At 37.5% G+C, this 26505-nt stretch overlaps 1 protein-coding gene and 1 non-coding gene across 4 annotated transcripts in view; both read left to right on the top strand.

The window, feature by feature from the left end:
* AFTPH (aftiphilin) overlaps positions 1-26505 on the top strand; it is a 67550-nt gene that overhangs the window by 30457 nt on the left and 10588 nt on the right. The window contains exons 3-8 of one of the 3 annotated variants that reach the window (XM_054474966.1): positions 12119-12270; positions 13651-13777; positions 14180-14236; positions 17495-17617; positions 23955-24015; positions 25571-25654. In XM_054474966.1, the coding sequence (XP_054330941.1) occupies positions 12119-12270; positions 13651-13777; positions 14180-14236; positions 17495-17617; positions 23955-24015; positions 25571-25654 (604 nt within the window). The remainder of the gene's footprint in view (positions 1-12118; positions 12271-13650; positions 13778-14179; positions 14237-17494; positions 17618-23954; positions 24016-25570; positions 25655-26505) is intronic. The other 2 variants (XM_054474967.2, XR_008500553.2) reach the window with 2 other exon arrangements.
* On the top strand, positions 23358-23462 carry LOC129030943 (U6 spliceosomal RNA). Its single transcript, XR_008500835.1, has one exon. It is a non-coding gene; the product is annotated as a U6 spliceosomal RNA (small nuclear RNA).

Here is a 26505-nt window from a genome sequence, read left to right as displayed (position 1 = left end):
ACTAAAAGTACAAAAATTAGCTGGGCGTGGTGACGTGCATCTGTAATCCCAGCTACTCAGGAGGCTGAGACAGGAGAATAACTTGAACCCAGCAGGTGGAGGTTGCAGTGAGCCGAGATCACACCACTGCATTTCTGCCTAGGCTGCAGAGAGAGACTGTCACACACACACACACACACACACACACACACACAAACACACACACAAGACTTCCTTAGATTTGTTTGACTCAGGCCTCGTGCTTCTATTTTTGCTAATGGGTTATGGAAAATGAACAGAATTTGGATGTTGGGAATGAGAAACTGCTGGAGGAGGCCAGAAGAAGTTTGGGAAGAAAGTTGAAGTAGTGAAATGGGTAAACCCTGCTGAGTAAGTGACTGAGTCAGAAGTGGAGAAAGATTGAACAAAGACTCTCGTTCTTACCCTGCTGTTGTGAAGGAGAGTTGCGGCTGGCACTTTCTTTCTTGGGCTTCAGATTCTGCTAGAAGAGTGCATTAATTTAGCCCTTTTGGAGAGGATTAGATTTATTAGTATTTTTCTTAAAATGTTTTCTCTAGTTGCTCCGGACAATGTTCGGAACAGCACAGAATTCCTCACTTTTTTTTTTTTTTTTTTTTTTTTTTGGAGACAGAATCTTGCTCTGTCACCCAGGCTGGAGTGCAATGGCACCATCTCAGCTCACTGCAGCCTCCGCCTCCCAGGTTCAAGCAGTTCTCCTGCCTCAGCTTCCCTAGTAGGTGGGACTACAGGCCTGTGCCACCACACCCAGCTAATTTTTGTACTTTTATTGGAGATGGGGTGTCACCATATTGGCCAGGCTGATCTCGAACTCCTGACCTCAGGTGATCCACCCGGCTTGGCCTCCCAAAGTGCTGGGATTACAGGCGTGAACCACCGTACCTGGCCTCCTCACATATTAATAACAGTAAGCATTAAGTTTTTTAGTGGTAAAAGTTGAAATGATTTATTCCTGTTTAATCTTACCTGGATGCCACAAGTGTCCTGAACAAAATGCCATCAAGTGGTTTTGTCCGAATTTTGCTTTGACAGAACGTGAGTGTTTTAGAATTCAGAGCTTAATTAAACAAACATGGCAATTTGATTTAATTTGTTTGATTAAACAAGCATGGAAAACAAATCTTTGTTTTGTGAAGTCAGACAAATGGTATAGTTGGTCATTTCAGATTTCTTCCACTTTTCACTATTTGGTATGTGACATTGTCCAGGTCCCCATTTCTTAGCACTTTCCTATTTTTAGCCCACCAAAAAGATATCTTAAAATGTTAATAAATATGTCTTCGTTGGGGTTAGTGCAATAATTTGTTACTTAGGTAGCGAAAAGTCAAGCAAGAATTCTTTCAAAATGAAAAAAAATGTTCTTAGTCTAATTCTCAGCTGTGGGTCCAGCCAGTCTCAGAGGGTTCAAGCTTTGATGTAAAAGCCATACATGAACATTATTGAGAAATAGATATCTTGTCCCTTCGGTGAATAATTTTTTCTGAGAACCTGAAGTTTAGTATATTTCATTCTTTTGTTAACATTTGTATAAATTGTAGAGAAGGTAAGTAGTGGTATCTCCATTATACGAATGAGAACGAGGTCTTCACTTTTTGGCTAAAGATTTAAAACAACAAAATGCCAACAACAACAACAACAAAACCTTCCTTACATTTCAAAGCAGTCCTTTTTTATGAGTGTTATTTTAACAATTTTTTTTCTGTCCTGGGAAGCCAGGAAATTTTTTTTTTAACTTTTTTGTTTCAGAAAGAAATCTTGATTGAAATAGCCAAAATGCCTGTTTCATAGATACATGATAAAAGAGGTAATGAATGTCATAAGCACTGCATTTAACCCTGAGGTTTTGTAAAATTTTAAAATATTGTTCCGGATATCATTTAGAAATTTAGGTAATGGGTAAGTAATCTGTTTATATTAATTGGGTATAGAAAAGGAGGCTATGAGTTATTTTTTATTAGACATCCCATTGATAATGCTACAGGGAAAATGCTATTAGCTGAAGATTTGTTTTGAGAGCTTTGAAAGTCAAGTGCCACCGAAAAGAAGAGAATTACTAATACCTTGGCTTGTGTTAGTTCAAGATTAAGTTACTGGTTTGTTTTGTTTTTGAGACGGAATCTTGCTGTGTCGCCCAGGCTGGAGTGCAGGTGCAATCTCGGCTCACTGCAGCCTATGCCTCCTGAGTTCAAGCAAGTCTCGTGCCTCAGCCTCCCAAGTAGCTGTGATTACAGGCATAGAAACTCAGCGTTCTTAAACTGCATATAACCAGTCCTACCTTTTCATCTTCACTTATTTAGTCATCTAGCTAATATTTATGCAGGTTTTCTGTCCTGTGAACATTGGAACATACAACTGAAAACAGAAGTAAGCAACAAAATAAGAGAATTAAGATGTAAGACTTTAGCTTTCCTTATAGATCTTTCCTTACTTAACTATTTGGATAGAATTTCCTTTTGCTATTTTTCCTCAGAAAATTTGACTATCTGGTGTTTAATTTCAAAATAGAAATGCTTTATTAGATTTATTCAGAAACTATACAGAAGGGAAAAATCATGTTTAGATCTGGTGAATATTACAGCTGGTCACTCTTTATACAGCTTGAAATTGGGGATTGGTAAGTATACAGTTGTAGATTGTACTTCATAGCTTACTTAATATTTAATGGTGCTGCAGCATAAGATATCCTCTTAAATGGAAGATTAAATTACCCAGTGGATTTTAATGTTTCTTCTAAACTTCTACTTGAGTGTGAAACCTAATGCTATCAATACTAAAACTATTGATATTAATCAACTTCTGTCCCTAAGCAAGAAAGGAAAACTAACTGGAAATAAGTTGAAGGAATATCAGGAGTTACCTTAAATATAAAATACTTAAGTCATTACTTAATATCCTTGATAGGGTCTTGGAAACTGCAACTTTAAGTGAAAGGACATATAACAAAACCAATTTTGCCATAGGCTAACTGATATAAACAAGAGTTAAGTTTCTATGGCATCTTTCTGGTCACAGAAACATCACTGAACCTCTAAATAAAGACCCAAAGCACTTCTAGTATTAAACATTGAAATAAATGTGAGCTATACTTACATTTAAGAAAGATTACAAAGAACAAGAAACATAATTACTTACCCAGTTTTTGGTGAATCAGTGAGTGACACCACTCATAGTGGTGCCGGGTAAAATCAAGGGATAAACGTTTGCAAAGCAAAAATGATCTAAGAAGCACCTCCTACCACCATACAATTCAAAAACAATCACAAATCTGGCAGGCTCACTGGGCACTTTCATACTGCATAATTTATTGCTGTGCATTTGTATGATTATTGTAGACTTCACGAATGTTTATTTTGTAATTTATTCTTTTTGCAATCTACTTATTCCAGCTCAGGGTCACCAGTGGCCGAAGCCTATCCCTCTAGCTCAGGGTACAAGGCTGAAACTATTCCTGGCCTGGATGCCATTCCATTGCAGGGCACACACACACACATACCAGCACTCACGCAGACTGGAACAATTTAGACAATCTAATGTACACATCTTTAGGATCTATAAGGAAACTGGCATACCCAGAAAAAAAACCCATGTGGACATGCGGAAAATGTGCAAACTCCACACAGGGCAGCCAGGAATCAGTTGTTTTTCTCATCAACATTACAACAAAATGACATTATTCAAGGACCTGCTGTCCTTTAAAGGAGATAGGCATTTGAATGGCATAAGAACCAGATTCTGGGGTCCTGTGTACACCTCTCTGGAAAGCTGAATGAGACTTGCAATACACTTAATCTCTTTATGCCCAGATGTAGTCATTTATAAAATAGAGGTGTATTAGTTGGAGTTCTCCAGATAAACAGAACCAATAGGGTATGTGTGGAGGTTAGGGAGGGGAGGTAGTAGAGAGATTATTGGAAATTGAGAAGTTCCAAAAGCCACAGTGCATAAGCTGATGGTGTAGTTCCAGTCTGAGTCCAAAGGCCTAAGAACCAGGAGAGCAGTGGTGTAAGTTCCAGCCCAGAAGCCAGCAGGCTTAAGATCCAAGAAGAGCTGATTTTTTAGTTCAAGTCCAACTGAAGTACCACCTCAAAATCAGGCAGAAGTTCCTTAGCCTTTTTGTTCTATTCAGGTCTTCAGCTGATTGGGTGAGGCCTACCCACATTAGGGAGGGCAATCTGCTTTAGTCAGATTACCACTTCAAATCTTAATCTCATCTAGAAACACCCACACAGGTACTCCCAGAATAACATGTTTTTGCGTTTTTGGTTTGTTTGTTTTTGAGACAGGGTCCCATTCCGTTGCCCAGGCTGGAGTGTAGTGGCATGGTCTCTGCTCACTGCAGCCTCCACCTCTTGGTTTCAAGCAGTCCTCCCACCTCAGCCTCTCTAGTAGCTGAGACTACAGGCGTGTGCTACCACACCTGGCTAATTTTTGTATTTTTTATAGAAACGGGATTTTGCCACATTGCCCAGATGGTCTCCAACTCCTGGGCTCAAGCAATCTGCCTGCCTCTGCCTCCTAGAGTGCTGGGATTATAGGCATGAGCCACTGTGCTCCGCCCCAGAATAATGTTTGACCAAATGTCTGGGCACCCCATGGCCCAGTCAAGTTGACACATAAATTTAACCATCACAAGAGGGAACACCTTACATCCATATATAGCTTTCAGGATTTATGGAAGACTGGAACCTGTTTGTGACTAAAACGTGCCAGTTGAGAAGCTCTGCATTAGATAAAATGGCTTACTTGCACCAATGGATAAAGTGAAATGGCTGCTTATATACCCTGGGACTTTCTTCCACTACCCCCAGACATAAAGACATGACAGAACTAGGAATGAGTAAAAGTTGTCAATTCATACATGAAGCTTTGCCCCACTGATGAATTAAACCATTGGGTAATCATTTTTTGCTTTCCCAGAAACCAAATCTGGTTTAAAAAAATTAAAAATAATTATAAAGACATTCAAGGTAATGAAGGACCCTGATAGAAAAATGAATATATAAGAAATGAGAAAATTGGAAAAGAGGGAAAAGCTATCAAAGCAAGTGTACCTTTGAAGATGTGGTGTAGCCAAGGATGCATTACGACTTTCCTGAGCCCTTTCTCCATAAAATATGTTTTTTGGTTAACAGTAGGAAGTAATAGGGAGGGGCCGGGCATGGTGGCTCATGCCTGTAATCCCAGCACTTTGGGAAGCCAAGGTGGATGTATCACTTGAGGTCAGGAGTTCGAGACCAGCCTGGCCAACATGGTGAAACCCCATCTCTACTAAAACTACAAAAGTTAGCCAGGCATGGTGGTGTGCGGCTGTCATTTGAGCTATTCGGGAGGCTGAGGCAGGAGAATCACTTGAACCTGGAAGACGGAGGTTGCAGTGACCCGAGATTGTGCCACTGCACTCCATCCTGAGCGACAGAGCGAGACTCCATCTTGGGGGAGGAAAAAAAAGAAAGTAATAGGGAGGCAAATCAGAATTTGTGAGGGAGTACCCCCTAGTTCTGGCTCTTATCAGTATACTCACCTATCAGGCTATTTTGAGAGCGAAAGCTCCTGCTTTGGGCTGGTTTCCATTCAGAACGGTTTTTGATAGGTATGAACTAGTCTAAGCACAAGTATACTTCTGTGTAAGTAGCATAGCTCCTCTACTTGGCTTTATAGCATTGGACATTAATAGAGAAAATGAAAAAGGAGGGTATGGTACCTGCCTTGAATAGCATTTGATTTTTAATCCTACATTTATCAGAGCCCCAGTTTTTAAAATGTTTAATAGCCAGATGTGCTGTTTGCCAGGCTTAGAAGTTGGTACTTGTATGAATGAAAAGGTGTGACTGAGTCACATAAACGGTTATTCAGCTAGCCAGTCATCAGTTTATTCCATATTCAAGGGAAACCCAAGGACTATTTTTCCTCTTTATACTTTGAAGATGATGGCATTTAAAATTCAAGTAATTGGGGCTGGGTGTGGTGGCCCACATGTGAAATCCTAGTGCTTTGGGAGGCCAAGACAGGAGGATTGCTTGGAAGAAGGAGTTCAAGACCAGCCTTGGCAACATAGTGAGACCCCATCTCTACAAAAAATAAAAAATAAAAATTAGCCAGGCATGGTGGTGTTCACCTGTGGTCCTAGCTACCCAGGAGGTTGTAGTGACAGGATCGCTCGAGCCCAGAAGTTCAAGGCTGCAGTGAACTGTGATGGCACCACTGCGCTGAAGCCTGAATGAGCTAGTGAGACCATCTCTTAAAACAGAAAAAAAAAATCAAGTAATTGCTGTAAATATTATTTTAATTTGACGTTTAGTTAGTATTGTAACGTCAGCTAAATATTTAGTATGCTAAGTATGTATGCATTTATTTGTTACCTTCATATTCAGAATGCAGCACTGACTCTTTAGTAAGAATTAACAACTAACTTTCTTGAAAACAATGAATTGTAGTGTTAGATGAAATCATTTGCTTTAAGCATAGTTATCACCGCACCATTTAACAGGTAAATCCCTTATCTAATAATGGCTAGAAATGTTTGAAAGACCACAAAAAGTGGGGAAAAACATGATTTAGTGAAAAGAATGTAGGCTTTGGAGTCAGACTTTGGATCAAATATCTGCTGTATGCTATACCACCAGTAAGGCTATGGTACTTACCTGAATCTTCCTGAACTATAGTTTCTTCATCTGTAATATGAAGACAATAATACTTCTGGAGTTTCTTTTAGAAGATTCATGGAGTAATACATGTAGAGTGTCAAGCATAATATGGTATATGGAAGACAAAATTTGGCTATTTTATGTCTTATAATTATTTAAATATGCCCAACCTGTGCATAAAAATGATTTAGATGGCTTACAATAAGATATACTTTTATAAGTAGAACAATTATGCCCCCTGCAGTCCTAAATGAAGGCAAAGTGCTTTTTTTTTTTTAATCTAGTGCACATTAATACCAACTATGTGCAGGAACCCAGGTACTAGAAATTCAAGAAAAAGACATAGTCCCCGCCCTCAAAGCTCTTGTAATTTTTAGAAATTGGACTTAGAACTGCTTTGATGTCAACATAATATAGTGGTTAAGAGCACCTACACTGAAACTATACTTCCTGGGTAGGAACTCAGCCTCTCCACTTAATATTCATGTGACAACAGGGAAGTTAACCTCTTTCTGCTCTGCTTTTCTCATCCAGGAAATGGAGATAATATTATTACCTCCCTCATATGGTTCTTTTGAAACTTAAATGAGCTAAAATTTGTAAAGCATTTAGAATAATGTCTGCCACATGGTGGGCACTATGTGAGCATTAAATGAAAATTATGATACACGATAGCAAGCTTTTGCAGCTTCTGAGTAGGTTTCAGAGTACATCTTTTGATCTTTTGCTGAATTTAGGCTCCCACTTTCCTGAACTGGGTTAAAATGATATTGTTTGCTTTACTTATACTGCCTTACATGCCTAAGGAAACTAGAGCTCAGCCAGTGTCACTTCACCAATTCTAAATAATAAAGTATCTATTTTTTGGAATTTTACATCTAATTCAAGTCCACATGTACTGTAATATGTTAATAAATGTCACTGTTTGGTGCAACCTTTTCCTGCATTAATCTGCTACAAGGAGTTTGAAGATTTGTGTTGTGCCCCCACCTAATCAAAACCAGTAGATTTCCCATTATGGCTACATATACTCTGTATTGAAATAGGAGTTCACATAAGCAGAGTAATATAAGCAAAGTTCCTTTTTACTCATAAGAAGAAATCCAAGTTTAATATTTTACTTTAACTTGAGTTTTGATGTGATACTGAATTTTACTACTGATTTATTTGCATATGTTAAACTATCCTTGGCTGATGTTGAGAGGATGGTTGTATTTTAAAACAGATTAAACTAATATATGTACCCCCAAAAAATTTTTGAAAAACAAACTTGAAACCTTTACCACTCTCACAGTTTTGATACACCTTTTATTCCAAGTGCTCAAATTTTATGTTCAAAATAGCAATGATTTCTTTAAAAAGTTAGTGTCTGATCACAATCTGTTTGGGAAAATCTATTTCCTGAAAAAAACCTGTCTGGTCATAAGAGAAACTGTTCTTGTGGTAGGTTATTTTAACTTCTCTTCTTCTGAGTATTATATTAGTTATATTCTTGTAACTGTTCTACTTACCAAGTTATTTGGACTATGTTACATCACATTTTTGAATGTTTAACTTTATTGTGCTTCTTGGAAAGCAAAGTACTCTTTTTGAGATGGAGTCTTGCACCTCTGCCTCCCAGGTTCAAGTGATTCTCCTTGCCTGGGCCTCCCCAAGTAGCTGGGATTACAGGCACCCGCCACCACGCCCAGCTAATTTTTTTGTACTTTAGTAGAGACAGGGTTTCACATTGTTGGTCAGGCTGGTGTCGAACTCCTGACCTTGTGATCTGCCTGCCTCGGCCTCCCAAACTGCTGGGATTACAGGCATGAGCCACCGCTCCCAGCTGAGAAGCAAAGTATTCTTAATGCCTAATGTGTGGTTTATACATTTTGTGTTTCATAATGCAATCAAGATTTAAGTCATAATGCCAGTAAGCCAACCACCAATATCCAAAATTTAAACTACAAGGAGTAACTATAGCAGGTTTCATTTATATAAGAGACTCTTAAAAATAGATACTTAAAAACTAGGTACTTTTTTTTCCCCCAACTCAATAGGATGACCTTGGGAAGGATGCAAAATGCTAGATTATTTAATTTCTTGTTATATCATAATATGGTAGAAATTGATAAATTGAGATAAGTATTTTCATAGTGATTTAGAATGCTAAATCATGGTAGAGAAACATTCTTAGTGAGCTTTGATTCTAGTTTTGACACTCATTTATTTCATTCCCTGGCAAGCCACCTGTGTCTATATGTATCATTTGTATAATAACAGTAGTAATGATAAAAGCTGCCACCTCTGACACCCTGGGTGCCAAATATTTAATCCTCTAAATTATCATCCACCTCGTGAGGTAGATAGACCCTGATATCTCCAGATTATAAATGCAGAAACTGGGCAGAAACTGTGGCAGACACCTATAATCCCAGTTACTTGGGAGGCTAAGGCAGCAGAATCGCTTGAACCTGGGAGGCCAAGGTTGCAGTGAGCCGAGATCGCACCACTGCACTGCAGCCTCGGTGACAGAGTAAGACTCCGTCTCAAAAAAGTAAAAAATAAAAATAAATAAATGCAGAAACTGGAGTCTTAGCCCCTGGATCTATAGCCCTCTATTGAAGTGTTATCATACCAGTCATTTACTTACTGGAATTAACTAGTAGTAAGTTAAATTTGGCCTTATTTATTACCCAAAACAAGATAGTGGTGAGAAACTCATTACAGGATGCCCTTACCACCAAACTGGTCTTATGGAAATTGATATACTTTTTTTTTTTTTTGAGAACAAGTCTTGCTCTGTCACCCAGGCTGGACTACAGTGGCATGATCTCAGCTCACTGCCACCTCCACCTCCCCTGGTTCAAGCGATTCTCATGTCTCAACCTCCTGAGTAGCTGGGACTACAGGCGTGTGCCACCATTCCCTGCTAATTTTTGTATTTTTAGTAGAGACAGGGTTTCACCATGTTGGCCAGGCTGGTTTCAAACTCCTGAGCTCAAGCAGTCCACCCGCCTCGGCTTCCCAAAGTGCTGGGATTACAGGCGTGAGACACTGCAGCTGGCTGGAAATTGATACACTTTTAAAAATAAAATGTCAGACTAAATTTAATAAAAATCTTTGGGCTGGGCGCGGTGGCTCACACCTGTAATCCCAGCACTTTGGGAGACCGAGGTGGGTGGATCACGAGGTCAGGAGATGGAGACCATCCTGGCTAACACGGTGAAACACTGTCTACTAAAAATACAAAAATTAGCTGGGCGTGGTGGTGGGCACCTGTAGTCCCAGCTACTCGGGAAGCTGAGGCAGGAGAATGGCGTGAACCTGGAAGGCAGAGCTTGCAGTGAGCCGAGATTGCACCACTGCACTCCAACCTGGGTGACAGAGCGAGACTCCATCTCAAAAAAAAAAGACTTTGTTCATTCTATTAGTTGCTGAATTATTGAGGAGTTTCCCTCCTTGTGTTGGGCAATGCTGTTAGTGGGTTCTGGTTATTTATTATTTACTGCTCTACCTCAAGGGGCAAACCATGACCCACAGGACAAATCTCCTGCTGCCTGTTTTTGTAAATAAGTTTCATTGGAACATACCTATGCCTATTCCTTTACATATGGCCTACAAGGCCTAACATATTTACTGTCTGGCTCTCTATAGAAAAGATTGCTAATCTCCTGCTCTATCTTATTCAACATAAGATTTGAAGCAAACTAATGTAATATCTGATCCTAAACATATATGAAACTTTCTTTAGAAATTTCCATTCAACTTATATCCTTTTTTGCGTCAGCTTCATTCCACTCATTTGAGAATTTTACTGGTGTCTTGACACCTGGCAGTTGTGTGTAACATTGCCCAAGTGGTTGGATGTGTTTTAGGGTCATTTCTTTCTTCCTGTGGTAAACTTTTTTTTCCTATCCCATTAAAAAGATAACAAAGAGGATACAAGAAAGATTTAATTTACAGAGAAATAAAATTTGGCCATGTTAGTTTTTTGTTTACCTTCCCTGCCCAGGAGGAGCCAATCATGTATCCAATTAGGTGGTTATCTGATCCCTTTGAAAATAATGTCTGTCCGTTCCCTCTGTTGAGGCAAGTGAGAGCAAGGGCCCCTTGACGCACTCAAGTTTCACAAGCGTTGGGATCTGGAGGCTGCCCTTTACTTAGGGTTCATAATTGATAGTGAGAACCTTTTCCAATATCACACACATGAATATAATTATGATGTGAGAGTAACTGTTGTAGAATTACAAAAGAGTACCCTGAGACTAATTATGCAGTGTTAAGTTTTTGCTCTGATACAGCTTCCAAAAGAGATTTGGGTTCAGAAAATGTTATGAATTTTTTTTTTTTTAATTTTCCTGGGTGCTCACTACACTACAAAACAGAAATCAAGCATCAACTTGTTTTTGTTACTTGGCAGGAAGTACCACCATGATGTGGCATTTTGCTTGTACAGTCTGTGTCAATTCAATAGTAAACTTAATCTTACAACAGGCTTTAACTTAATAACAATTTGTATTCCTAGTTGATGTTTAAATGGTAAATTGGGCTAAATTGGAAAATATATTACATGTATCTGATATAGTTAGGAAAATAGGAATGAATGTTACTGTAGGTTGCACATGTATAGTAAACCTAGTGGTACCAAAACTAGGTTGATCTAAATCCAGCAAGTTTTAGTTAATAAAAATACTTTAAAAAAAAAAGCCAAGAAATGTAACTGTTTGTTCTTGGTGGAAATACTCTGGGGAATATGCAGGCTTTACTTGGGAGAAAGGTAGTATTCTATTCAAAAATATACATGCAACAAAGATGAGTAGAGAAATGGAATTTCTAAAAGATAATACATATCACCAAAATGATGAATGAGCTTTTGAATTTTTTATCAGTAAAAATTGAGACATTCTTTCCTACTTTGGTTTGTACTATTAGCAGCAAAGATATTTCCAAAAGGCTATCAAAATTCATGTTTATGTCCAAAAAAAGATTGTTTAGCTATAATAGCATAATACTTCTCACAAGCATCCAATCTTATTGTTCCTAAATCTAGAGTAGATGAGTGGTAGTAAGAGACATTCCAGTGTGGTGGAAAGAATATAAATGCTCTCTGGGTTTTTTTGGTTTTGCTTTGGGCAGATTATTCAAACATTGAGATTGCTTTCTCACTGTACAATTGGGTAATTTCTTTTTTGTAGAATTTTGTAATAGATTAAGAAAATGCATGTAAAGTAGCAGGTATATTGCTTGGCACATTGCTTTTACTTGCCAGCTACGTAGCTCATCATCATCATTTAAATTAATCATTTAGAGTGATTGTTTCATGAGTAGTTGTGTTCTTTTCACTCAGTGTTTTCTGATGGTTCTCTTCCTCTCTTACAGTAGTGGACAGGGTGTGCGTGTGTTTGCATTTTAATGCTATAACTATGATATCAAAATTAAATGAAAATAAACTTTTGGGGGGTGTTTTGATGCAGACAGCTTTATTAAACCGCCTGGAGCGAATTTTCGAAGCATGTTTTCCTTCCATACTTGTCCCTGATGCTGAAGAGGAAGTTACTTCCCTGAAGCACTTGCTGGAAACAAGCACTTTGCCAATAAAAACGAGAGAGGCCTTACCTGAGAGTGGGTAAGTAGGAGACTGTTTTTAGATAGCATGTGTTTTTGTTATTTTTAGTAGTTCTAATTTATAAGTTTATCTTAAAACATTAAGGTTCAGGCTGGGCGCAGTGGATCACCTGAGGTCAGGAGTTTGAGACCAGCCTAGCCAACATGGTGAAACCCTGTCTCTACTAAAAATACAAAAAATTAGCAGGGTGTGGTGGCGCATGCCTGTAATCCCAGCTACTTGGGATTGAGGTTGAGGCACAAGAGTCGCTGGAACCCAGAAGACGGAGGTTGCAGTGAGCCAAGATCACTGCACTCCAGCCTCACTGACAGAGCAAGACTCTATCTCCAAAAAAAAAAAAATTAAGGCTCAAAAACATTGTGTCAAAACCTAAACTCCCTGCCTCTTTACTTTTGAGCTATTTCTTTTTATATTTCTAAATCAATAATCAGTTGATGTTATATATTATTTTTTGACTTCTTAGAATGAAAACTGAAAATTTAGATCTTACCTCTGCTATTCTCCTCCCCTCATCTTCCCCATGTATCAGTTTTTGGTTAATTTCTTATTTGGCATTTTCATTATTATAATCACATATGTATTGTTGACTCTTAAGCCACTGTTTTCTTTATAGTACAACTTCTTCCTGGACTTCTCTTTTTCATTAATGTTTCCCTACCCTTTAAGAGCTTGTTCATACACTTGTGATCCAACACCTTATCATTTTGCTCCCATCTAGAATGGTTTCAGTCTGGGCTTACACATACACTGGGGACTTCCCTTCACTTAGATCCCATTTTGGTGGAGCATATCCTCCAATAGCCTTCTGAGAAAAAAGATAGATGGGAGGTAAATTTTAATTCTATTCTCACATTTAATTTATAGTTTAAGATCTCTTTGTTGCTGATATTCTGAAATTTCACAGTGAAATACCTTTTTTTCTTTGAGACAGTCTTACTCTGTTGCCCAGGCTGGAGTGATCTCAGCTCACTGCAACCTCTGCCTCCTGGGTTCAAGCAGTTCTCCTGCCTCAGTCTCCCGAGTAGCTGGGATTACAGGCACCCACCACCATGCCTGGCTAATTTTTTGTATTTTTTATTAGAGATGGGGCTTCACCATGTTGGCCAGGCTGGTCTAGAACTCCTGACCTCAGGTGATCCGCCTGCCTCGGCCTCCCAAATTGCTGGGATTACAGGCGTGAGCCACCGTGCCCGGCCTAACTTAGTTATTTTTCTAGTGACTATAAGTATTGGCTCTTGATTTCATTCAAATAGTTACACACTTACGTTGGACCCAAGAGTAATTGGAATGTGTATTATGTCACAGCCATATTATAAGTAGAACTCATGGTGAAAGTTATTGAATAACCTATTGTTGATGGCTTCATCATGGCCTTTGCAGGGAATTGCTAGATGTGTGGACTGAGCTACAGGATATCCATGATGCACATGGCTTGAGATACCAGTGGGGCGGCTCCCATAGCAACAAGAAGCTTTTGTGCTCCTTGGGAATAGACACCCGAAACATTGTGAGTTTGTTAGTACCTTGAAAAATCTTTTAATCAACCTGTGGATGTTTTAAAATTGTTATACTTCTGTTTAAGCTGTGGTAAGCTAGTTCCTCAGAAAATAAATATTTGGTTTAAATGTTCATTTATATTGAATGTGCTGACTTTTAAACATCAATCTACCTAAATTTTTCTCTAATCAATACTTATTTTTAGAAAAAAATGTTTTAGTAGTTTTTCTTAAATATAAAATGAAGGAATTGGACTGGGAGATAAAATAACCCGTATGGGCAATTTTTAAGTTTCATTAATTTATCATTCCCAATATATGTAATAAAACATCTCAAGCATATTTGGAAACTATTTCATTGTATGATAGATTATTCTCTAAATATATGTTCTTTCTGTCTAACGTGTGTGTAGCTCTTCACGGGCAATAAGAAGCAGCCTGTTATAGTGCCCATGTATGCAGCAGGATTGGTAAGTACAAAAATCTCTCTGCGTGTATTTATCATTACTGCATCTATTCTGTAAAATCTTAAAATACACTTCTATGTCATGCTATATAAGAGACATTTAGTGTTGGAATCTGAAGGGTATAAATAGATATTTTTTGATCTCATAAATCCCATCAAATATTGATCACAGGACTTTTAAAATATTTCATTAATTACAGATACTGTTTTTAGATTGAAAATTTTTATCTTAGTAATATTAGCATATATAACTGTAAAATGCACCTTTGGAGGATTCTTTTTCTTTTCTAAACTTGCTTTAAAGTAAAAGAAGCTGAAGTATCAGAAGGCCTAAAGATATCATTTGTTTTAATCCAGTTATTAATTTTAAATGCAATATTGAGGCGATAGATGTACATAAAAGCTTAGAAACACCAAATTATAATGAAATGAAAATGAGCCAGGACTCATAATGGGTTCTTAGTTTTTCCATTAATGTTTTAAATGTGTTGAATTTTGTTTTTTCAGATATGCCAGGTAGTCCTGGAAAACTGAGACATTTTCATTCTGTTCCTTCTCAAGACTCAGTCATATTTTAAAGTTTGATGTTTGTGTTTTTTGGTGTGTATTTTTATCAATGAATAAAAATGCCCCATCAAACTAATAGCATTACTATAACCGTTAAATTGGAAATAAGGAAAAAATAATGAAGGAATATTTGGTATAGAATTTATACAACCCATTATATGCATGTGACAATTTGCTGTGGAACTTGACCTTTAAATCTACAAACTTTCTCCATGAATAAGCACTAATTATTGATTTTGAATTGGAACATTTTGATTTGTTTTGTGGAATTTTCTAGAGTTTTGGTTTTTTTAAAATCTGTTTACTCCTTTGTAAATGGTTATCGTGTACTTTAAAAACATTTTGATGATCCCCACGTTGTTTTCTGTTGTAGGTAAATATACTGCTGGACATTTCTTTAACTTTTTGTTTATTTGGATTTCTCTTTTTCTCAAGGAGTAGCAATCCAGAGGTTGTTGATGTTATGGAACTAGGAATTTAATTTGTAGGCACTTTCATTCAGCATATTAGGGGCAGTGACCTACTTAATGCTTATGCGTAGCCTCAGCCCATTAGCCAGTTCTGTAAGGTTTGTGAGAAGTTAGAGGCTAAAGCTTATGCTTTATTTTTCAACCTTTATTAGTAATATTTTTACTATTTCTATGGACTTTTTTTTCCACTTCTTTCCTCCCCCTCCCCCACCCTTTTTTCCGGTTTATTTTCACATCTGTCAGCTCATACCTATGGCTACTATTTCTATAAGCTTTAATTCCAAAGTTTATTTAATGAATATAAATGTATCTCCCCTCCTCCATCTTTGTGATATCTTTCATTTAGAAGCTGTTTTTAAATATTAAGTTTTAATTATAGCTAAATTTACCCATGGTACCTTACACGTATGAGATGTTCAATAATCTTTTGATCTCACCTGGAGAAATAGTACCTGAAGTGATCATTTAAGCCACTGGTTCTCAAACTTTAATGTATATCAGAATCACTTGGAAGACTTGCACCCCCCTACCCCCCGTTTCTTTTTCAGTATTTCTGAGGTAGGCTTGAATTTGCACATCTGACAAGTTCCAAGGTGACGCAGAAGCTGCTGATTGGGGATCACAATTTGAGAACCACTGCTTAAAGTGATCATTCAAATTAAAAAACTTGGCTGAGACTAGTAATTGTTGGCCAAATGTATCATCTCTGCATAAGGGCACACTAGAGAGCCTGTATAATACATATGGTATTGAGTTAGACCATGAACTTATTTCATTTTTCTAGCTGCTCGGTTAAAGCCTTTCAGATGTGCTACTGTTAAGAATTGATTCTGCAAACTGTTTTAGTTAGTTTACACCTATTTTATTGGGGAAGGGCGGAGGCAGGGATTCTCCTGAAAATTTTAGAAATTTACAGATTCTAACATTAAAGACTTAGCAGCTTTGAGGTTTTTTTTGTTTGTTTTTGTTTGTTTTTGTTTTTTTGGCCCAATTAAGGGTGATTTTGTCTAGGATATAACCTTTGAAAAACATTGAAAAGCTTTTCAGATATTATTTTAAAACATGTAACAGTTTGACTTTTTTCAGGTCTAGTTTATGGCCCATTTTGAGTTTGGTAGAGTGTTGATGAAAAATACTGATTTTTTTCCTCTTTATTTCTATAGCCATACTGAACATCTATCTTTCTTACTCAAAAAGCATATTAGGCCGGGCACGGTGGCTCACGCCTGTAATCCTAGCACTTTGGGAGGCCAAGATGGGTGGATCACCTGAGGTCAGGAGTTCGAGACCAGCCTGGCCAACATGGAGAAACCCCATCTCTACTAAAAAAAATACAAAAAATTAGTCAGACATGGTGGTGGACACCTGTAATCTTAGCTACTCGGGAGGCTGAGGCAGGAGAATCACTTGAACCTAGTGGGTAGAGGTTGCAGTGAGCTGAGATCACACCATTGCACTCCATCCTGGGCAACAGGAGCAAAACTCCGTCTCAAGAAAAAAAAAAAAAATGTGTATTAGATTTGTAACAAACCCTGTGGAACCTGTAAGATGTTTTTCCTCTCTAAAAAGGCTGTATATCTGCTTTGCCTGTCCAAGGAATTAAGTACTAAGTCTCCAGTGCTGTCATAGAGATCAGAATCAAACATTAAGTTTACACTGAAGGATATAGATGTCATATTATATGGCGTGTTTTAGAATCAACTCTCACTTCTCACCATGGGGTAATGTGTACAAAGGGTGCCGTTTCTTACAATTTTAGTGTCATTAGTGTTGGATTTTTAGAGGTTAGATGTGACATATTGTTGTCTCCCCCCACCCATCCCGAGTTGGTGCTTATGCTTTCATGTGACAGTAATAACTCTGTACTTTAAAACATCTGATTTAAAATACAAAGTCTTGCTTTAAAAATTTTTGATTCTAAAGGTATTATTGTGAAATGGTTCTCATTATAGTGCTATAGGATTTTCAGTAAATAAAGAATAGCTGGGTGTGGTGGCATGAGCTTGAGGCAAAAGGATCCCTTAAGCCAGGGAGTTTGAGGCCAGCCTGGGCAACATAGTGAGACCTTGTCTCTTAAAAAATGTCTCTTAAAAAAAAGACTAGTTCCTTTTTGTCTTCAGTACTTTCCAAGTGACCTGTTTTTTACTTTCTTCTTTCTGATAGATTAACTTAAGTTTATGGGCTGTGCCTCCCATCCCCATTAAAGGCTAATATTCCTTTTTCAGGGTATGTTAGAGCCCACCAAGGAACCATTGAAACCGCTTTCTGCTGCAGAAAAAATAGCTTCCATCGGTCAGACAGCCACCGTGTCACCAGATATGAACACATGTACATCTGATCAGTTCCAGGTAAAAATATCTATATGTGTATAAATACGTTTATGCGTGTATATACACATATATCCACACATACTGCCTTTTCCCTTCATTTATGACTGTTTTAAAAATATTTGTAAAGCTTAATGATGGACATGATTTTGATTAATTAACATCCCTTGGAATACAATGAACAAATTGTCTTTAATTTTCAAAAACAGAAAAGCACAATTTGAGAAATGGGTGATTATGGGTAAGTTCTTAAACCTATCCAGGCCTTAGTCTCTTTATCTATAAATTGAAGGGTTTAAAACAGGTATCTCTAAAGTCCCTTACAGTTTGAATATTGTGTGATCATAATTACTGACACAAATCTGGTAAGTACTGGATTCTCACCAAAAAAAAAAAAAAAAAGGAAACACTGTATTTATACCAACTCTATAAGTCTGCTATTGTATGTGTATTTTTTCTGGAATCCTGTGAAATTTTATAAAGCAGTAAAGGTTAGATGTGTCCATTGCCTTAAACTTGTTTTTAGAGTTTAAGCAAAATGGTTATTTAACTCGAAAATGATGTGACCTTTAACTAAACAATCTATGGATTAGGAAAATAGAAAACTCTTTTTTTTTGGAGATGGAGTCTTGCTCTGTCTCCCAGGCTGGAGTGCAGTGGTACGATCTCGGCTCACTATAACCTCTGCCTCCTGGGTTCAAGCGATTCTCCTGCCTCAGCCTCCCGAGCAGCTGGGACTACGGGTGTGTGCCAACATGCCCAGCTAATTTTTGTGTTTTTAGTAGAGATGGGGTTTCACCATGTTGGCCAGGCTGGTATCGAACTTATGACAGGTGATCCACCCACCTTGGCTTCCCACAGTGCTGGGATTACAGGTGTGAGCCATCACACCCAGCCAGAAAACTGTCTTGCCTTTCTTATCCTTTACCTCCTTGGCACACTTGAGCACAAATTTTTTTTCAGACTAATATGTTAATATAAAGTCTTCTCTCACTTTTTGTCCGGGTAAAATGGGCCATTTGGGCTTGCTTACTCTTTCCATATCAAGTTACAAACTGACTCAGTGCTGGTTAAATATTGTATTTTTAGAAGATTAGTATTTTTAAGTGAACATTACCATTTCTAAAACATATTCTTGCCATGTTTTGTCATTTCTTAACCTTAGATGTCATCTTTAATTGTATCTAACACAAAAAGTGTATGCTTGGACAGCCTTTCCCAAAATGTGCTCCCAATGAACATTAATCCCCAGAGATGGTCCACTAAAGGGTTCCAGGGTAAAGTAAGTTTGGGAAATACTTCATATCATACCCCCATAACCACCCTTAGAGATCACAACACACATTAAGGACATTGAAGAGTCCTGCAATGAATAGCCTTAATTTTAATTTATTTCTCAAATTTACTTGGCCACAGGACCTTTTTTTGCAGAGATCAGAAGAGAGGGGAGTGGTAGCACCTGCAGAACTAGTGTTTTGAAGAACATACTTTAGAAAATGTGTAAAGCGTAGGCCCTGCCATTTTAGGTGTGTTTCAAGAAACATCTAATATTACTGCTGTGTACCACTATGTTTTATACTTGGGCATAGCTTAAATGTTACTTTGAAGCCAGATTATTATTAGCACTGAATTAGTGGGCCAGAGGACCTTGATGTTTACAATGCCTGGCCTTGATGGTTGGGCAGCAGACAAGGTGGCTTGGGCAGAATGTCTCCGTAGGTAGAATCTGTTCTTAGTTACCTTAATTTTGTTGCCCTGATACACCCTCTGGCTATAAACTGCTCTCCCAGCTCTGCCCCGTCTATGCATATTTCAGAATTACCTTTCCCATGGCACATTTTTATTTCTGCCTCCATCTGCATTCTTATTCCTACAGTGTTAGGTATTAGGAAAGTATTTTGAGTAACTACTTGGTACATTCACTGAAAATGGAGCTGTACTTACTGAGACCATTTGTTGCTAGTTTTTGCTTGCTTCCTCCTCCATCTAACCACTTCCACCTTACAACCCCATAAACTATTGCTTATTGTATCAGTTAGCTGTTGCCTGTCATTTTTTCCTCTAACTGATTTGATCTTACTGTGTATTTCATTTTAGTCATAGCTTATCATGTTTCTTATATAATTTCACTATGGACTTGACAAAAAAAGTAGTCCAGATGACCTAATGAAAAACATGTTTAGAATTTTGTGCTAAGATGCCTGACCTCCATCACAGAATTGTATGGTCCTTGCTTGACTCCATACCTCTGACTCAGAGCAGGCGTGGTGGCTCATGCCTGTAATCTCAGCACTTTGGGAGGTCAAGGCAGGTGGATTGCTTGAGCCCAGGAGTTCGAGACCAGCCTAACCAACATGGCAAAACCCTGCCTCTACAAAAATTAGCCAGGCATGATGGCATGAGCCTATAGTCCCAGCCTCTAAGGAGGCTGAGGTGGGAGAATCGCTTGAGCTCAGAAGCTTGAGGCTGCAGTGAGCCGTGTTCACACCAGTGCACTCCAGCCTGGGCAACAGAGTAAAACCCTGCCTCGAAAAAAAAATTTAACAAACATCTGAAGTACATTTTCTAAAGAGTCTCTTTACAGAAAATTATATATATATATATATGTGTGTGTATATGTGTGTGTGTGTGTATATATATATATTTTTGTTTGTTTGTTTGTTTTTGAGGTAGAGTCTTGCTCTGTCACCCAGGCTGGAGTGCAGTGGCATGATTTCAGCTCACTGCAACCTCCACCTCCTGGGTTCAAGCAATTCTCCTGCCTCAGCCTCCCAAGTAGCTGGGATTACAGGCACACGCCACACCACCAGACTAATTTTCGTATTTTTAGTAGAGACAGGGTTTCACCATGTTGGCCAGGCTGGTCTCAAACTCCTGACCTCAAGTGATCTGCCCGCCTCAGCCTCCCAAAGTGCTGGGATTACAGGCGTGAGCCATCGCACCCGGCCTAGAAAACATTTCTTACCAGTCTTCTTTGGCATGCTGCATACACACACACACGTATGTGTGTCATACAAATGAAATACGTGTGTGTGTATGTATGTGTGTGTGTGTGTGTGTGTGTATATATATATATATATATATATATATATATATATATGTAATTTTACTTTTTGGCCATGCAGGAAGTTACATCTTCCTACGCCCCTAGCCTTTAGTGCTAGAAGCAACAGTGGCTTTCAAACTTAGCACAAGCACAGTTGTATAATTCCCATTATGACTGCATGCTTTTGGGTCTGTCTATTCTATCCCAATTTTGGTACCCATTGAGTTTGTTTTTATCTTCCAGATTGGCTTGTGTTCATTGATCTTATAACTATTGCATCTCTTATTTAAAAATTTATTCACTTAGTTTAAGGGTGAAAACAGTAATTTTACCTTTTTTGGGATTGTGTGTTGTGTTTTCATTTTTATCTGCTGAATTTCAAGGTCACACCATTGTGCCACTACTGATTTCCCTCTTAGTAGGTCAATACTTTACACTTTATTCATTGCTGAGTAGGGTCAACACTCTGACTAGCAGTTATCCATCTAGTCACCAGTAGCAACTTCTCTTAGACTGCCTGATGTATTTTAGTTGTGAATCAGAATTTTAGAGCTAGAAAAGAAAAAATGATTATGTAGTTCCATGCTCACTTTTTTTTTTGTATTTTTGTTTTTGTTTTTTTTGAAACAAGAGTTTTGCTCTGTTGCCCAGGCTAGCGTGCAATGGTGCAGTCTCAGGTCACTGCAACCTCTGTCTCCTGGGTTCAAGCGATTCTCCTACCTCAGCCTCCCGAGTAGCTGGGATTGCAGGCACCTGCCACCACACCCGGCTAATTTTTATACTTTTAGTAGAGATGGGGTTTCACCATGTTGGCCAGGCTGGTCTCGAACTCCTGACCTCAAGTGATCCACCCACCTTGGCCTCCCAAAGTGTTGGGATTACAGGTGTGAGCCACCGCGCCTGGCCACCATGCTCACTTTTTACAGCATTGGAAAGGCTAAGTGATTTACCCAAAACCATGTATTAGTGGTACTGCTAGGACTGGAATCCAAGCCTCCTGTCTCCCATGTTTTTGTTCTTTTTATTATGACCTTATTTGCCTAGTGCTTTTATCTCTGCAGTAATAATTCATACCGCATTGCTTCAAGTGGTTTTAAAATGCTTCATTCTCAAGCTTTCTCTGAGTTTCCATACTTGTGAACATCATTAGTTTTAGTCTTTTTTTGCTTCGGTATCATGTTTTTCACCTTTTTCATTTCCATTAAATGTTGATTTGTGTTTATCACCTCATGATTTTGGCTGTCTTCAAAATACCATACCCTTATTTGAGCAGCTCAGATTTCAGCAAATCATTGAAATATTTCTAAGCACCCAGCTACTTGACATCATTCAGATAGAATGTGTTCATGAAAGAACTTGCTCCATTTATTCAGAAATTGTTATTGTATAAACCTAGATTTTGTCCATTCATTCAGTGTTGAATATGACCAAAGGTGTCACTGATCTAGAAGTGGAGTAAGTTGAATCTGCTAGAATGCTTAGAGATGTTTGTTTCCTTTTATGATCAGCTAAAGAAGATATTTTCTAAATATTTATTAGCTGTGCAGGTAGGTTATAAACTAGGTTTTCAGCAGTTTTTTAACTTTTATCTGAAATAATTATAGATTCATAGGAAGTTGCAAATATAGTACAGAGAAGTCCCTTGTACCCTTCACCAGTTTCCTCCATGGTTACATCTTACATAGTATACTATAATGTAAAAACCAGGAACATGACATTGGTACAATATGTGTATATAGTTCTATATCATTATATCACATAGGTAGATTCCTGTAACCACCACAGTCAAGATACAAAACTCTTCCACCACCACCACCACTATTAAGAACACCCTTAATAGTCACTGCCCCACAAGCATCCCTATCCCATCCCTTAGACCCACTAACTAATGTTAGTATTTTACTTGGTTTATACCTTGCTCCAGGCTGGGCCTGATTTTTGGAGACTAAATACTTAAATTAATTTGCCTGTCATTGGTATCCCAGTTATCCAGACCATCGTATTATGATATCATGGAATTAGACTTTTCAAAAATAAGTGATTCATGCTCCTTTTCTATAAAAAACAGCAAGTGACCTTATCTACCCAGAAAAAAATTAATATAAAGTTTTAACAGTGCCTGCCTTACAATAAAGCGTAGTGGTAAGCAATGTCCAAAAAAAGACGATAACATTTTGATATCAAAAGTCTAATAAAATACAGATTATTTTAACACCACCCCCAAAAGAAAAGAAAAAAGCAACCAACATTTTTTCATGTAAGAATATTCTTAAAATGAAGTGTGAATGCTCATTTTAAAAATGTGTTTGCACTGCCTTCCATCTTAAATTTACCATTTGCTTATTTTATATGTTTGACAGTTATGAAATTTAAGCCCCTGGAATAGTGAATTTTTTTTTTAACAGTCTCACTCTGTCGCCCAGGCTGGAGTGCAGTAGTGGCACGATCTCGGCTCACTGCAACCTCCACCTCCCGGGTTCAAGCAATTCTCCTGCCTCAGCCTCCCAAGTAGCTGGGATTACAGGCGCGTGCCACCATGCCTGGCTAATTTTTTTTATTTTTAGTAGAGACAGGGTTTCACTGTGTTAGCCAGGATGGTCTCGATCTCCTGACCTCGTGATCCACCCACCTCAGATCCCGAAGTGCTGGAATTACAGGCATGAGCCACTGCGCCCTGCCTGAGCATCCCTTGAGTGTACTGTTTTTAAAATTCTATGCTCACTTCAGCAGCACATTATAAAATTTGGCAAGGTCAGAGGAGATTAGCATTGCCCCAGTACAAGGATGACACCCAAAATTAAATTCTGGTATCTAATAAGTAATTTCTAAATTAAAGAAGTTGATTAAAATAGATATTTTAAATCAACACTTTAAAAATGTCTTATGAGCCCATAATTTTCAAAATTTGGAAAATTGTAAGGAACCAGACAGACCTTAGACTTTGAATCTTCTCGTTTTATACCATGTTTTAATTTTTATTGTAATCACATCAATAGTTTAACTCATGATTTGAGAATAGATTGAAATCTTGACATAGAATCAGTTCATAAATTTGTTTAAAAATGTAAAGATAATTTCATTTCCCAGATACAACTTTTTGAATGTCAATAACCTGTACTGTTTGTAAATTTTGCAATTTCAGTTTGTGCTGATATTTGCAGGTAACCTTCTGAAATTGTAAATTATCCCAATTTTGTCTTTAGGTACTTTGTTGCCTAATGGTCTTGCTATAATTTTTTTTTTTTTTTAAGGATTCTTTACGTTGCTACAACCTGTACTGATTAATTTTGATTTTTTGGTTTTCAACTCTAGGAGTCTCTACCACCCGTCCAGTTTGACTGGAGTAGCAGTGGCCTTACTAACCCTTTAGATGGTACGTCTCTCCGTAGAGCCTCTAGCACCAGAGCTAGAGTTAAGAAAGCTACAAAGTTCAGACAAACTTCTCTCTGCTGATTTCCTTTTTTGTTTGAACATAACTTATTCTTATCTTTGGAAATTCAGGCTTTCTTTCTGAATAGTAATTGCTCAAGAAACCAGCCGTTACTATTATCAACAGTATTAATGTCCAAATATAGGTAATAGTAGTTAGGTAAAATTTTAGTTTCTTTAAGTCAAAAGTAAGCTTCTTTATTTTTTACAAATATCTAGGTAGTTTAAAAGATATTTTAGCTAGGACCAATTTACCTTGAATTTTTTTCTCTAAGTTTTAATTTATGGAATTTTCTTGGATGCAAAGTCTTGTGGCTAGAGGCTGCTTCAAAGCACAAAGCACAATTATTTAACCAAAAACAGTGTGCATAGATCCATGTTTATTGACTCGAAGTAGTTTTTAGATTTAATATTTTATAGAGCACCTATATGCAAATAGAAAATAAATTTCACGATCCTTTTCTAAAGCGTGTCTCCAAATGTTAGTAGGCAGTTCTAAAAATAATTGGTTTCACTTATGGCTTTAAAAGAAAATCCTCAAAAAGGAATAACTTATTTCAGTAATGTAATTTGGGCTCTTTAAAATAAGTAACACACCAATGCTAGTTTCTAGTATTGACACCACAAGTTTTAAGTGGATCCCAAGATGTAATTGCTCTTACTCCTTGTGCTTAAGTTGTTCGAGCCATTGTCTAAACACCTGTCATTGTCTAAATGGCAATTATTTTGCCATTGTAAAAAAACACTATCAGCTTGGCCTTATAGTGCGGTCCTAGGATATCTGGAAAGCATCCAATTGAATTAATATAGTGCTGAAGGAAAGCCTGGATGCACTTTTTGCTGTTGTCTGGTGTCTTCAGTCAAATCATCATGCTTTTTATTAACAAACAACTTCTTTAAAAATGTATACTATTTCTGATTACTGTTTCAGAGTTAAAGGGGAACAGTACAGCTTGAGGTTGCACATCAGGGTAGGGTAGTTATGACATTCTTTATTATGTTATTTTATTTTAAACTAAGTTAACACATTGGTGCGTGTCCTGAAACTGACAACTTTGTCACTTTTTAAAAAGCATTAATTAGAAACCAATATTACTAACATGAAAGATTGATTTGGGCATGTACAGTGATTTTTAATGTTGGGTTGAGATTAAAGTATTGTTTCCCTTTAACGGGTACGCATTCCTTTCGGTCTTTCTGGTATGGCTTCCAGTTTTGATTGAAGCAACTGAACTCCTAAAACCTTACTAAGTGTTACATTCTTTACATTGTACATGAGAAAATGTACATTGAATTAAATTGTTACTTTAGAAATGTCCTTAGTAATGAAAAACTAATACTGTACACATTGTTTTAATGTTGATTTTTAAAATGTGTAATGATTACTAATTATAACCTGCATGTTCAAGTGTGTGTCTTACCCCTTTTTACACATAACCCCTCCTCCCTTGGCTTACCTTCTGTGTGGCTGCCTACCAACACGGTCACTGAATTTCAAGCTAGTGGAGGTTCCACTCTTCTGAACCTTGATTTCTTTGGGCCCGTGGATGACAGTAGCTCTAGCAGCAGCACCACAATCCCAGGTCAGCAGAGTGTTAAAACCACAATTCCAGTTTATTTACTAAAAGCATGACCACATCACTTGACTTTCCTATAAACAAGGAAACAAGTAGATTGTATTCTCTATAATGTCTTTTTAATACTTTTCTTTCATCTGTTGTTATTTTCTAGTATCTGATTACAAAAAAAATGACTTATGTATTTCAAGGAAAACTTTCTCAGAGTTTAATATTCAAAGCTGAAAGTAGTTTCTAGGAATAAAACATCCCTAATGTCCTTAGAGAGTTAAAGGCAGGGCTGTTGGTTTTTTTTCCTCTAAGTGGAAAATGTGATATTTTAGATGCTTATTTTTTAAAGCATATTCTATAAAGGCATTTGAAAAAAATACAAGTTTAGAGATAGAATATTTTAGTATACAAAGATGACTTTACACTGTAGTGCCTGTAATAATATAACCTTTACAAATTCCAGCATTCAATTAGTTGTTTATTAGTGCTGCTAAATATATAATTGGGTTCCAAAATGTTGGAGTCTAGCACTAAGTATATAGTCCCACATAGAACTATTTCTGTTTTTATGTAGCTCTTAAATAGAAAGTATACTGTTAGTTTTCCATGGGAAAAAAAAGTTACAAAAGTTAATAGTAGAAAATAATTGCTGAGATACTAAAAGCTAGAAATTAAAACTTACTGGAGTGCCTGTTAATGTTCAGCCCTGCAGAAGTTCAGTTCATTGACCAAAGGACTAATGTACTTTGTCATTTTCTAACTGAATAAAAGATTAAAATTATAATGGCATTTTTATGTTTACATTTTATTCAATATTATTTTAATAACTGTCATCCCACCATGTGATCTGGTAATCATGTCCATTG

This window comes from Pongo pygmaeus, chromosome 12 (assembly GCF_028885625.2).
Source record: "Pongo pygmaeus isolate AG05252 chromosome 12, NHGRI_mPonPyg2-v2.0_pri, whole genome shotgun sequence".
NCBI classification, from domain to species: domain Eukaryota; kingdom Metazoa; phylum Chordata; class Mammalia; order Primates; family Hominidae; genus Pongo; species Pongo pygmaeus.
This window is presented reverse-complemented; position numbering and strand designations above follow the sequence as displayed.